The 13,927-nt window shown below is 42.6% G+C and overlaps 1 protein-coding gene across 5 annotated transcripts in view; it reads left to right on the top strand.

Moving 5' to 3' along the window:
* Positions 1–13,927, top strand: part of FAM168B (family with sequence similarity 168 member B) — a 36,882-nt gene that overhangs the window by 18,055 nt on the left and 4,900 nt on the right. For 4 of the 5 annotated variants that reach the window (XM_030323574.2, XM_030323576.2, XM_030323578.2 and 1 more), the window contains exons 4-6: positions 11,328–11,470; positions 11,606–11,783; positions 13,679–13,804. In XM_030323574.2, the coding sequence (XP_030179434.1) occupies positions 11,328–11,470; positions 11,606–11,783; positions 13,679–13,791 (434 nt within the window). In that variant the 3' untranslated portion in view covers positions 13,792–13,804. The remainder of the gene's footprint in view (positions 1–11,327; positions 11,471–11,605; positions 11,784–13,678; positions 13,805–13,927) is intronic. The other variant, XM_030323580.2, reaches the window with a different exon arrangement.

The raw sequence follows: 13,927 nt of genomic DNA, 5'->3' as shown, positions 1-13,927 counted from the left end.
AACATTGTCTTTAAAAGAGCAAGAGTTTTTATTAATTTATGTTTTTCTTTAAAGATTTTATTTTTACATAATCTCCACACCCAATGTGGGACTTGAACTCAGAACCTTGAGATCAAGAGTCACATGTTCCACAGCTGAGCCAGTCAGGCACCCCAAGAACAAGAGCTTTTAAATTTAATCACTTTCGGGGCGCCTGGGTGATTCAGTTGGTTAAGCGTCTGACTTCGGCTCAGGTCATGATCTCACTAGTCTGTGAGTTTGAGCCCCGCGTCGGGCTCTGTGCTGACAGCTCAGAGCCTGGAGCCTGCTTCAGATTCTGTGTCTCCCTCTCTTTCTGACCCTCCATGCTCTGTCTCTCTCTGTCTCAAAAATAAATAAACATTAAATAAATAAGTAAATAAATTTAATCACTTTCAGGTTATCATTTTGTTAATTTATGGGTCATACGTTTGGTATCATTTCTAAGAAATGTTTGCCTAACCCAGATCACAAAGATGTTCTATTTTCTTCTAGAAGTTTCATAGTTTTAGGTTTTACATTTAAGTCTGTGGCCCATTTTGGCTTAGTTTTTGCATATGGTGGTAAAAATGGATTGAAGTTCATGCATAAGAATTAGTTGTTTGTGGGGCACATGGCTGGCTCAGTCAGTGGAGCATGCGAATTTGAGCCCCACATTGAATGTAGAGATTACTTAAAAATAAAATGTTTTAAAAAAAGAAAGAAAAAGGAATCACTTGTTTGTTACCATGTATGATCATGCTGCAGATCACTCTAAAATGTCACATTCTAGAATTTTTTAGAGCAGCTCACTTCTCATGTTTTCTTGGAGTACAAGTTAATGTAAAAGCATACTAAAAGCTTCCAACTCTTTTATTCTTTTACCAAAAAACCTTCAGATTTGTTTGAGGCTGGCAAAGCTGTTCTCCTTGCCCAGCGTGTATAGCTCCCCAAGAGGAAGCTTGGTGTTTGTAGATCTGGTCAGCTTTCTCCTTGGGTGCTACTGGGTGTCCTCCATCTTCTCCCGTGGGTACCTCTGGGTGTCCTCCATCGTCTCCCGTGGGTACCTCTGGGTGTCCTCCATCTTCTCCCGTGGGTGCCTCTGGGTGTCCTCCATCTTCTCCTGTGGGGTGCCTCTGGGTGTCCTCCATCTTCTCCCGTGGGATCCTCTGGGTGTCCTCCATCTTCTCCTGTGGGTGCCTCTGGGTGTCTTCCATCTTCTCCCGTGGGTGCCTCTGGGTGTCCTCCATCTTCTCCCGTGGGATCCTCTGGGTGTCCTCCATCTTCTCCCGTGGGATCCTCTGGGTGTCCTCCATCTTCTCCCATGGGTGCCTCTGGGTATCCTCCATCTTCTCCCGTGGGAGCCTCTGGGTGTCCTCCATCTCCCATGGGTGCCTCTAGGTGTCCTCCATCTTCTCCCGTGGGAGCCTCTGGGTGTCCTCCATCTTCTCCCGTGGGAGCCTCTGGGTACCTTCCATCTTCTCCCGTGGGTGCCTCTGGGTGACCTCCATTTTCTCCTGTGGGAGCCTGTGGGTGTCCTCCATCTTCTCCCGTGGGAGCCTCTGGGTGTCTTCCATCTTCTCCCGTGGGAGATAAGTCCTTTCTTGCTACTTTGCCATGACTGCTCTCAGGTTGTTGTAACCACAAGGCTGGGTTAGGCAGGTGGGAGTAATGGCATTGTTGGGAACGGTGGCTGCCTCATTCAGAGGAGCATTTGCTGATAGATGCCAGAGTTGTCAGCTGCCAGACTGCTGGCGCAGTATTGTCAGACCCTCTGATTTTTAGGAAAAGCTGGGAATAAAGATGTATATGAAATTTGTGAATGACAAAGTAAGCTGAGAATAAAAAATAATCTGGGAAGAAACCAGGATAAAGATGTATATGAAACTTGCAAATGAGAAAATAAAAGGCACTTTGAAGGTCCTTCCAGTGTCTCGCAGTGCTTTCAGCTACCTTACCTGAGTCTGGGCCATGGCTGTGCTCCCATCTTTTTCTAGGATCTACTCAGTGTTTTCATACTGTGAATTTAAAAATTTGCCTTTTTGAGGCGCCTGGGTGACTTGGTTGGGCGTCTGACCTCACCTCAGGTCGTGATCTCACGGTTTGTGGGTTCGAGCCCCACTTTGGGCTCTGTGCTGACAGCTCAGAGCCTGGAGCCTGCTTCAGATTCGGTGTCTCCTTCTCTCTGCCCCTCCCCCACTTGTGCTCTGTCTCTCAAAAATAAATAAATGTAAAAAATAAAAATAAAAATTTTCATTTTCCGTGGGCCTTTCATTTCACCTGATGAGCAAGCCAGAGTTGTCCTTATAAAAAAGTTAAAGTTTGTTTCCATTTCTGTTGTTTTCTCAGTCTGCCTTCTGGTTCTCTTCACACCACGTTTGTAGATAAAACTAACGTAGTACAGGTGGTGTGTTTGTGGAGATTGGCTTTCAGAGAGTTAGTAGTCCTAATATTGCTTATTTCTTAGTTCTTCTAGGTGTGACATGATGAGGGTTTAGAGAACTTTGTAATGAGATGTCATATCTTTTGCTGAAAGATTCCATTACTTGAACCTGTAGGTGGAGGCATCATTCATTTCATCCTCATGGACAAGTGTAACAAGCTGAGTACCCATGCAGCCAGAGTGGGCTGTCCTTTCTTAGAATCAGAGGAATACATTGGAAAGAGTTTGGGCTGTGGAGTTAGCTAGATGTGGCTCAAATCCAGACTGTATCACTCCTGGGAAAGTTATTTTATTTCATTTTTAGCATTTGTATAATGTTTTTCTTTTTAATATAATTTATTCAAGTTAGCTAACATACAGTGTGTATACAGTGTGCTCTTGGCTTTGGGAGTAGATTTCCATGATTCATTGCTTACATACAACACCCTGTGCTCATCCCAAGTGCCCTCCTCATTGCCCATCACCCCCACTGCTCAACCCTCAGTTTGTTCTCTGTATTTAAGAGACTTGGTTTGCCTCCCTCCCTCTCTGTTTGAAACTATTTTTTTCCCCATTCCCTTCCGCTATGGTCTTCTGTTAAGTTTCTCAAATTCCACATATGAGTGAGAATACATATTTGTCTTTCTCTGACTGATTTGTTTCACTTAGCATAATACCCTCCATCCAGTTCCACCCATGTTGTTGCAAATGACAAGATTTCATTCTTTCTCATTATTGGCATTTGTATAATGAATTCACATGTTCCCTCAGCTGTGCTGTTTGAGGATTCCGGCAAGCAGCATGCACAGTCAGGCTCCCGTGGCCCTGAGGATGCACATTCACACTTCCCTGTTTAGTCATGAGTATCTGAAATTAATATTTACCATTATCATGTAAAGTCACCAAGAACACATTCAATTCTTTGTAGTAAACTCTATTTAAAAAGTGATTCAAACACTACATTAGCACATATTTTGGGGGGATATTTATTTATTTTCTAAGTTTTTATTTAAATTTCAGTAAGTTAACATACAGTGTAATATTAGTTTCAGGTGTAGTATTAAGAGATTCATTACTTAGATACGATACTCAGTGCTCAACCCAACAAGTGTTCTCTTTATTACCCATCATGCGTGTAACCCATCTCCCCACCCACCAGCATACATTTTTTTTTACTTTCTAAAAAACGTTTATGTAATTTTTGAGAGAGAGGTGTGCACATGAGGGGGGAGGAGCAGAAAGAGAGAGCGAGTGAGAATCCCAAGCAAGCTCTGCACTGCCAGCACAGAGCCTGACACAGGGCTGGAACCCTGTGTCACGAACTGCAAGATCATGACCTGAGCAGAACAAGCATCAGATGCTTAATTGACTGAGCCAGCCACCCAAGCACCCCACCAGCACACATTTTAAAGGGAGGAAAAAATGTTGCTAGGAGTGATGAAATAGTTTCCTTGGTTGCTTTGCCCTGCAGGGCTGGATGGAGGATGAATTGGGGAAGATTTGAATTATGTCCATGAAGTAAGACCCCAGGTTTGTTTAAAAAATAAACTTCATTTATGGCAGCCACACAGGAGAGAAAAGCCTTACAGTGTTACTGGGTTGTGGAGTCATGGGATCTGTTTCTGTCTTGTTTAAATTAAAGGTTTAACATGCACATAGTTTACAGATAACCTCATTCTCCTTCCCACTCCTGGTATGTGACCACTTGAGCATCCTGTGGTGAGTGGTTATTTTCTTCAACTGCTCTGACCTCCCTGGACCTGGTATCCTAGTTGAGGCCTTATCCTGGGGGTTATTCTTCTCCATCATCTTGAGTTGCTCGTGTCCTTTCCTTCTGCTTGATTCCGTGTCTTAGTTTACTTAGTTTGTTCTGCACTCACTTCAGTAGTTGGCTTATAGAATTCTGGGCTCGCAATTATTTCCTCCCAGAATTTTGAGAATATTGCTTAATTGTTTTCTAGCTTTTGTTGCTGCTGAGAATTTTGATACTTTGCTGATGCTTGATTGACTGTAATATAACCTGTGTTTCTCTTTGGTATTCTGTAATTTTTTTTTTTTTTTTTTTTTTGTCTCCAGTGTTTTGAGATTTCATGGTGCTGTGTTTTGGTGCAGGTCTTTCCTCCTCACATACATTTTATGATCTGAATTTTCTTTTTAAATTTAAAAAAAAATTTTTTTTTTTATTAACATTTATTTATTTTTGAGACAGAGAGAGACAGAGCATGAATGGGGGAGGGTCAGAGAGAGAGAGGGAGACACAGAATCCGAAACAGGCTCCAGGCTCTGAGCTGTCAGCACGGAGCCCGATGCGGGGCTCAAACTCACAGACTATGAGATCATGACCTGAGCCGAAGTCGGACGCTCAACCGACTGAGCCACCCAGGCGCCCCTTAAATATTTCTTAAAGATTTGTTTTCTAAGTATTTATTTAATCTCTACACAAACCATGGGGCTTGAACTCAACCCTGAGATCAAAAGTCACATGCTTTTCTGACTGAGCCAGCCAGGCACCCCTATTGTTCAGAATTTTCTAAATAAACATCTTTTATGCTCAGAAACTTACTATATAAAATCTTGTGTGGTATATAGTACTTTTAGAAGAAATGATCTATTCTACTACAAAAAGTTTTTGGCACTCACAATTTGCAGTCTCAGAACAGTGGCCCTATACATGAGTGTTTCCCTAAGAGGAAGTCAGCCATTGGTGACTCACTTGTTTGATGAGAGTGAAAGGAGAAGCGCTCTAATCATTTTGTTGTCTGGGTTGCATTGCTATGGATGGTCTTTTTAGGAAAGGAGAATCTGGAAAGCTATTAATATTTTTAAAAGACTGAGCAGTGAAGGTATTTGGTTTTGTATTGTGAATGGTTGACAAGTCTAACAATTATTTTAGAAGGCCATGTCAGTTTTGGATGCTGTGTGATAGGGGTCTGTGTGTATTTTAAGTTTCCTGTTGAGGGTCTCCTGTGTGACACGGTGGGTCTAGTGCTGTATAAAAAACAACAGCAGCAAAAAGAAGGTGCCTAGCCTAGCACACACTCAGTTTTTAACGTGACTGGGAGACAGGGTTTTATTTCTTGAAACTGATTTGTCTTGAGTGTTGGATAAAAGGTGCCTATATAAAAACACAAAATTTTCTGGTTAGTGTTAGGACATAGCTCATAGTTACAAGAATATGCAGTAAGATAACCTACATTAAAAACCATTGCTGTCATTAGTAGAAATGACTATTTTTCCAACATTTTATTGTGAAAATTTTCCAGTATACAGAGAAACTGAAAACAAATTCACATTGAACCTCTTGTGGACTGCCAAGATTCCACAATAAAATCTTTTAAAATCAACTTTTATTTCTGTTTAAGTTTTATTTGTTTAATCTCTGTACCTCATGTAGGACTCAAACTCAAGACCCTGAGATCAAGTGTCACATGTTCCACTGACTAAGCCAGCCAGGTGCCCCTACAATCAACATTTAAAATTTACATTTTACTTGTATCACATACGTATCCCTCTGTCCTTCAGTCCATCTTACTTTTTGACGTGTTTCAAAGTAAGTTGTGGACATCAATTACACTTGACCCCATTTACTCCAGTGTGCATGTTGTTAATATTTGTTTGCAGCTCTGGGGTACCCACCTGGCTGGTTCAGTTGGTTAAGCATCTGACTCTTGATTTCAGCTCAGGTAATAATCTCACAGTTCGTGAATTTGAGCCCCAACATTGGGCTCTGCACTGATAGCGCAGATCCTGCTTGGGATTCTTCCTCTTTCTCTGCCATTCCCCCACTTGTGCTCTCTCTCTCAAAAATATATACATATTTGTTTGCAGTTTTATTTTAGTTTCGTTTTCACATGAAACTTACATATGCACAAATTTTAAATGTACCATTCAATCATAATCTCACAGGTGCATACACATAGTAGCTTTTTGGAGTCCTCTCACCATCTTCAACAAAGCATACATATGAGGCAGGTGTTACAAAAGCCACCTTAAGAGACCTGGGGCCAGCTGGAGGGATTTCTGCAACAGTAGGCCTCTGGCCTCCATTAGAAGAAGAAAGGAAAGGCATTGTAGGTTGACCGTTCATTGGTTGTGAGTGAAGGACTTCACCTTCTTTCAGTGCATGTGGTTGACCAAAAGAGTGATTCTGAATCAGAGAACCTCTCTGTGGAGGGCTGTATGCCTGGGTCTTCATTGTTTTGGATTTATACTGTATTCCTGGAAGCTCACTCAGGTTGGCAGCTTCCACCTTGTATGCAGTTCAAAACTCCAAGCTCTTTTTGCAGTTTGAACAGTGACAAAATGGTCTTGGACTTACTTATTAGGAATAGTGATAAGTTTTTTAGAGGCTCTCTTTTCTCCAATTTTTCATCCAGGTCATGAATTTGTTGCTTGTGTGTTTTCACTTCCTCAAATAGCTTCTTCTTTTTCTGAATTAGTTTATTGTATTAGGATCAGTGAGATGATGGTGCATGGTGGGCACGCTTGTGACCAGTCATGTTGATGGAAGCACTGCACCTGAGGAGAGTGGCTATTTGTTGTTGCCACTTAGAGTTAACCTCGCAGTTAAAACGAATTTCAGAATAATTTAGGGAAACCTGGAAGGGTCTTTTCACTCTTCAGGGTGAAAACAAAGTAGTTGAGCTTGGGAGTTGCCTGGTTTGGACAAAGGAGTCAGGACTCACAGTCAGGTCTGGGTTTGTACCTGCTCTACTACTTGGGACTGGGTGACCTTTTGGACAGTATCATCTTTATCAGCATCTTCATAATGAACGCCATGAAGGGCATTCTGTGGAGTGAACCTAGGCACACAAAGTACAGGACAGTTAGAAGAACTTCCAAGACTGACTTGGTCCTTGTCAAAGGGGGATTTCTTTCATGTGACTTGAGAAAAGCATCATTTAGAGCTGGTGTACTTCCTGGGAGTCATTCATTTTCTTTCTCTCTCTTAAACTTTTTTTTTTTAAGTTTATTTATTTATTTTGAGAGAGAGTGAACAGGGAGGATCAGAGAGAGAGAGGGAGAGAGAATCCCAAGTAGGCTCTGCGCTGTTAGTGCACAGTCTGTTGTGGGGCTCTATCTAATAAACAGTGAGATTACGATCTGAGCCAAAATCAAGAGTCAGACCCTTAACCGACTGAGCCACCCACGCGCCCCTCTCTCTTAAATTAATAACAAAATATATGTACACTTCTAACCACAGTCCAATAATGTAATTAAAATTTTTCAACTTTTTAAAGTTTATTTAAAAAAAATTTTTTTTTATTTAAAAATTTCTTTTAATGTTGATTGTGTCTTCAGAGACAGAGAGACAGAACATGAGGGGCAAAGAGAGAGAGGGAGACACAGAATCTGAATCAGGCTCCAGGCTCTGAGCTGTCGACACAGAGCCCGACAGGGGCTTGAATTCATGAACTGAGATCATGACCTGAGCCCAAGTGCCCAAGTTGGACGCCTAACCAACTGAGCCACCCAGGTGCCCCCTTACTGTCTTAAGTCAAATCTTTTTACCATAGCCCTGGTGCTTGATAATTTCTCCCCCCCCCCCACTTTATTTTGTTGTGATAAATACTGTGATGAGCATTTTTACAGTTGAGTCTGTTCCAATCTATGCTTTTTTTTGGTGGACTTAGGGGATGTAAAGACAGACATTTAATGCTAGATTGTGCCCTAGACGTGTACCCATTTGTATTCCTACAAAACAGGTATATCTTTTCTGTTCCTGTGTTGAGTATACTGTCAGTAGAACTTTCTCCTTGGTTTTTTCCTTCTCCCCCAAATGCCCCCTGCTCCTACCCCCCACACACATACATGTATCAGGTCTGGAAATGAGGTCAGATCTTTGTGGAGGATGGACTGGTCCATAGTAGTGTCACATCTTGACTGCGGTCAGGGCTAGAACACTGCTTGGTTCCTCCCTGTGCCAGGTCAAAAGTGGGTTTGAATTAAAGCCATTTTTTCTTTTCTTTTTATTTTTTTTTTTAAATTTTTTTTTTTCCAACGTTTTTATTTATTTTTGAGACAGAGAGAGACAGAGCATGAACGGGGGAGGGGCAGAGAGAGAGGGAGACACAGAATCGGAAACAGGCTCCAGGCTCTGAGCCATCAGCCCAGAGCCTGACGCGGGGCTCGAACTCACGGACTGCGAGATCGTGACCTGGCTGAAGTCGGACGCTTAACCGACTGCGCCACCCAGGCGCCCCTTTTCTTTTCTTTTTAAATTTTATGTTAGTTTCAGGTGTACAACATAGTGATCCAGTTCTGTGTGCTATACAGCACAATAAGTGTATTCATCATCTCTCATCGTACAGTGTTATTACAATGTTACTGACTGTATTCTTTGAGCTGTACTTTTTATTCCTCTCCATGACGTACTTATTTTATAACTGGAAGTTAGTACTTCTGAATCCTCCTCACCTTTTCACGCATTACCATTGCCTGCCCAGCCCAGCAACCACCACTTTGTTCTCTACTTATGAGTCTGTTTCTGGTTTTTGTTTTGTTTTGTTTTTTAGATTGCACATATACGTGAAATCACATGGATCTTACGGTATTTGCCTTTCTCCGTCTAACTTCACTTAACATAATGCTCTCTAGGTCCATTTGTGTTATTGGAAATGACATCTCATTCTTTTTTTTGTAGTTGAGTAATACTCCACTGTGTGTGTGAGAGTGTGTGTGTGTGGATGTATGTGTACATACATGTACATGACATCTTTATCTGTTCTGTCTTTGGGTACTTGGGTTGCTTCCGTATGTTGGTATTGTATATAATGCTACAATAAAAATAGGAGTGTATGTATCTTTCCAAACTAGTGTTTTCATTTTCTTTGGGTAAATACCTAGTAGGGGAATTATTAGATCACATGGTATTTCTGTTTTTAATTTTTTGAAGAACCTCCATACTGTTTTCTGTACTGGCAGCACCAATTTACATTCCCACCAAGGTGTACCAGTGTTCCCTTTGCTCCACCTCCTCACCAGCTCTTACTGTTTCTTGTCTTTTTGTTAGTAGCCATTCTGACTGGTGTGAAGTGATATCTCACTTCACAAAGTGGTTTTGATTGCATTTCCCTGATGTGAATGATGTTGAGCATCTTTTCATGTGTCTGTTAGCCATTTGATCTCTTATTTGGGAAACTGTCTATTCAGGTCTTCTGCCCACTGTTCAGTTGGGTTCTTTTATTTTGGCGTTCTTGTGTATTTTGGATAGTAACTCCTTATCAGATTTATTTGCAGATCTCTCCTCTCGTTCAGTAGTTTGGTTGTCTTTTGTTGATTGTTTCCTTTGCTTTGCAGAAGCTTTTTAGTTTGATGTAGTCCTAATAGTTTATTTTTGCTTTTGTTTCCCTTGCCTAAGAGATCCATAAGTATGCTGCTAAGGCTAATGTCCAAGAGATTATTGCCTGTTTTCTTTTAGGAGTTTTAAGGTTTCAGGTCTCACATTTAGGTCTTTAATAATCCATTTTGAGTTTATTTTTGTGGCTAGTTTACGAAAGTGGTCCAATTTCATTCTTTTGCACGTAGCTGCCCAATTTTCCCAACACCATTTGTTGAAAAGACTGTCTTTTTCCCACTGTATATTCTTGCCTCCTTTGTTGTAGATTAATTGGCCATATAAATGTAGGTTTATTTCTGGGCTCTTTATCCTGTTCCATTGATCTATGTGTCTGTTTTTGTGCCAGTATCACCATTTTGGTTACAGCTTTGTGTAGTATATCTTGAAATCTAGAATTGTGATACCTCCAGCTTTGTTCTTCTTTCTCAAGATTGCTGTTGCTGTTTGGGGGTCTTTAGTGGTTCCATACACAAATTTTAGTATTGTTTGTTCTAGTTATGTGAAAAATGCTATTGGTATTTTGATGGGGATTGCATTGAATCTGTAGATTGCTTTCAGTAGTATGGACATTTTAATGATACTAATTCTTCCAGTACGTGAGTGTGGTGTCTCTTTCCATTTATTTGTGTTGTCATCAGTTTTTTTTCATCAGTTTGTCCTACAGTTCTCAGAGTATACGGTCTTTTACCCTTTTGGTTAAATTTATTTCTGGATATTTTACTGTTTTCGGTGCTGGTGTTGTAAATGGGATGGTTGTCTGAATTTCTCTTTCTGCTACTTTGTTATCAGTGTATATAAATGCAACAGGTTTCTGTGTATTTTATGTCCTGCAATTTTACTGAATTCATTAATTTGTTATAATTTTTTTTTTTTTTTACTTAGAGAGCGTGAGCTAGGGAGAAGGACACAGAGAGGGAGGGAGGAGGGTAGAGAAAGTGAGAAAGAGGGAGAATATTCCAAGCAGGCTCCACGCTCAGTGCGGAGCCCACAGCTGGGCTTAATCCCTTGACCCTGGGATCATGACCTGAGCTGAAATCAAGAGCTGGATGGATGCTCAACCGACTGAGCCACCCAGGCACCCCAGTGAATTCATCTATTCTAACAGTTTTTGGTGGAGTCTTTAGTTTTTGTATATAGTGTCATGTCAGCTGCAAATAGTGATAGTTTTACTTTTTCCTTACCAGTAGGGATGCCTTGTATTTCTTTTTTTTTTTTTTTTCCAACGTTTATTTATTTTTAAGACAGAGAGAGACAGAGCATGAACAGGGGAGGGGCAGAGAGAGAGGGAGACACAGAATCGGAAACAGGCTCCAGGCTCTGAGCCATCAGCCCAGAGCCCGACGCGGGGCTCGAACTCCCGGACCGCGAGATCGTGACCTGGCTGAAGTCGGACGCTTAACCGACTGCGCCACCCAGGCGCCCCATTGTATTTCTTACCTGGTTGCTGTCGCTAGTACTTCTAGTAATGTGTTGATAAAAGTGGTAAGAGGGGAGGGACATCCTTGTCTTGATCCTGATCTTAGAGGAAATCTCTTGGGTTTTCACTGGCCACTGGCTTCTTTGTTTCAGGTTACACTCCTGGCACACCTTACAAAGTGTCCTGTTCCCCCACCAGCGGGGCAGTGCCACCATACTCCTCCTCCCCCAACCCCTACCAGACTGCTGTGTACCCTGTGCGAAGTGCCTACCCCCAGCAGAGCCCCTATGCACAGGTAGGCCTGGGTGTGCTATGGGTCCCTTAATTAAGTGCTCTTGGGCATTGTGTGTGTGGGAAGGGTTGGTTCTCTCTGGACTCTGACCCATGAGGTATGGAGCCCTGTGGTATTTGTCTCTCTTCCTCCCTGCAGCAGGGCACGTACTACACACAGCCCCTGTATGCAGCACCCCCTCATGTCATCCACCACACCACGGTGGTGCAGCCCAACGGCATGCCAGCAACTGTGTACCCTGCTCCCATCCCTCCACCTAGAGGCAATGGCGTCACCATGGGCATGGTGGCTGGGACCACTATGGCCATGTCAGCAGGTGAGTCCTTGACCCTGGGTTGCCTGTTTTATGAGAGCCAGGAGACGGGAGAGCTCACTAATTCTCTGACCCTTGGTTTGATTTTTCAATGGCTTGAGTTGTGTGGAAGGACATACTCTTTGGGAAAGGAACAGCATATGATCCTTCTTTCCCTTCCTTTCATTTCTTCCCCTTCTTCTTTTGGTTGAGAGGAGAGGTGTGACCAGCCAAGAACCAAGTACCCTCCCCATAGGGCATGAGTGGATAGTGATCAATGTATTAGACAGGTGAGCTGAGCCCTTAGCAGTAGGGCTGAGGGGCATACCAGTGAACATACCAAGCTTGGGCAGAAGGTGATCAGTTTGTATCTGGGTGGGCTGGCCTTCCTGATAACTCCCCTTTAGTGTAGGCTGCAGGGCAAGTTGTGTGAATGTTGGTGTTTGCATGAATCTAGGAAAGCTGGCTTTGTGTTCATGGACATAACAGCCTCTTATAGAAAATCTTTGGCATTGGTCACCTTTATTTCCCAAGGCTTCCCTTTCCCTTGCTCTGGAAAATACATCACAGAGAGATGAGACTCCTGGCTAGGATGTGCATATCTCCCTGTGAGCCCCCAGTGGGCATATGGGTTGTCTGTGGCACGCAGCCAAGTACGGAAGATGTCATTGCTTGCCCATGGCTATGTGTGTGTGTTTTAATATTGTTCCCTCCCTCTCTCTTTTTTTTCCCCCTTTAACTCCAATATAGGGAGATTGTGCCAGAGAGAAAGGTGTGTTAGGATACCATGTGTGTTTCTGCTCAGAGTCTCCCTTGTATTTGGTTTTCCCATACTTTTCTGTGAAGGCACAGACAGAAACTGCATGTTTGAGGCACGTGAAGGGAGAGATGGCAGGCCCTGGGTTGGTTGTGGGCAGGAAGATGGGAAGTGAAGAAAAGCAGGGTGAGGCCATTAGGTTGGAGGTTATGCTGATTTACAGATGGACTCAGTTGCTGAGTTTTCTGCAGATATAGGGAAAATACATTTATCTTCATGTACTTACAAGGTCATGTAGTTTAGAATCTCCCTCCTTCCCTCTCTTTAATTTTTACTATCTTAACCATTTTTAACTGTATTAGTTGAGTAGTGTTAAGTATTTTCACATTGTTGTAAAACAGATCTCTTTCACCTTGCAAAACTGAAGATCTGTGCTCATTAAATAACAGCTCTCTTTTTCCCCTGCCCCACCCTCCCACTCCCCAGCCCCTGGCCACCACCATTCTACTTTCTATCAGTTTGACTACTTGAGATACCTTATGTAAGTGGAATCCTATTGGGTGTGTCTTTCTGTGACTGGCTTATTTCACTTAGCATGACATCCTGTATATTCATCCATGGGTAGCATGGACAAATTTCCTTCCTTTTTAAAAATTTTTTCATTGTAAAAGCTTATTTATTTGGGGAGGGGTGTTTGGAGGGACAGAGAGGGAGAGAGAGAGAATCTCAAGCAGGCTCTGCACTGTCCCTGAGGAACCCAATGCAGGGCTCAAACTCATGAACTGGGAGATCCTGAGCTGAAGTCCAGTGCTTAACTGACTAACCTACCCAGGCACCTGAATATCTTTCTTTTTAAGGGTAAATAATGATTAATTTGTTGATTATCATCTGATCTGCAAAAATCATTGAGTATGCTTATATGAAGGGAAGGCACAGAGCCTTCTACAGACATTATCATATGAGCTTGCTGTGTTTATACAACTTTGAGTTGTGTATGATCTGAATTCTGACAGCAGTCTAGGTCATGACCACCCCTCTTCCTGTTAAAGCAGGACAGGCCAGAGCTCTCTTTTCAAAAGGCAGCATGGAGCTGCGTGGTGACATAGGCTAGCCTCATGTAGGTAGTGCTGCCTGCCATTGAGACAGCTGCTCTTTCTTCCAGGTACCCTGCTGACCGCCCACTCCCCAACTCCTGTTGCCCCCCACCCAGTCACTGTGCCCACGTATCGGGCCCCAGGAACGCCCACCTACAGCTACGTGCCCCCTCAGTGGTGATCACCCTGCAAATGTAAGTGACTGGTGAAACCTGGGTTGGCTTTTTTTCCAGTACAGAATGACAAATCTACTATATTTTAAGCACTAACAAGAAAAATGCTTAAATGCCCCTCTTAATCCAAGGGCAGTGTGGCAT

This window comes from Lynx canadensis, chromosome C1 (genome assembly GCF_007474595.2).
Source record: "Lynx canadensis isolate LIC74 chromosome C1, mLynCan4.pri.v2, whole genome shotgun sequence".
NCBI lineage: Eukaryota > Metazoa > Chordata > Mammalia > Carnivora > Felidae > Lynx > Lynx canadensis.
This window is presented reverse-complemented; position numbering and strand designations above follow the sequence as displayed.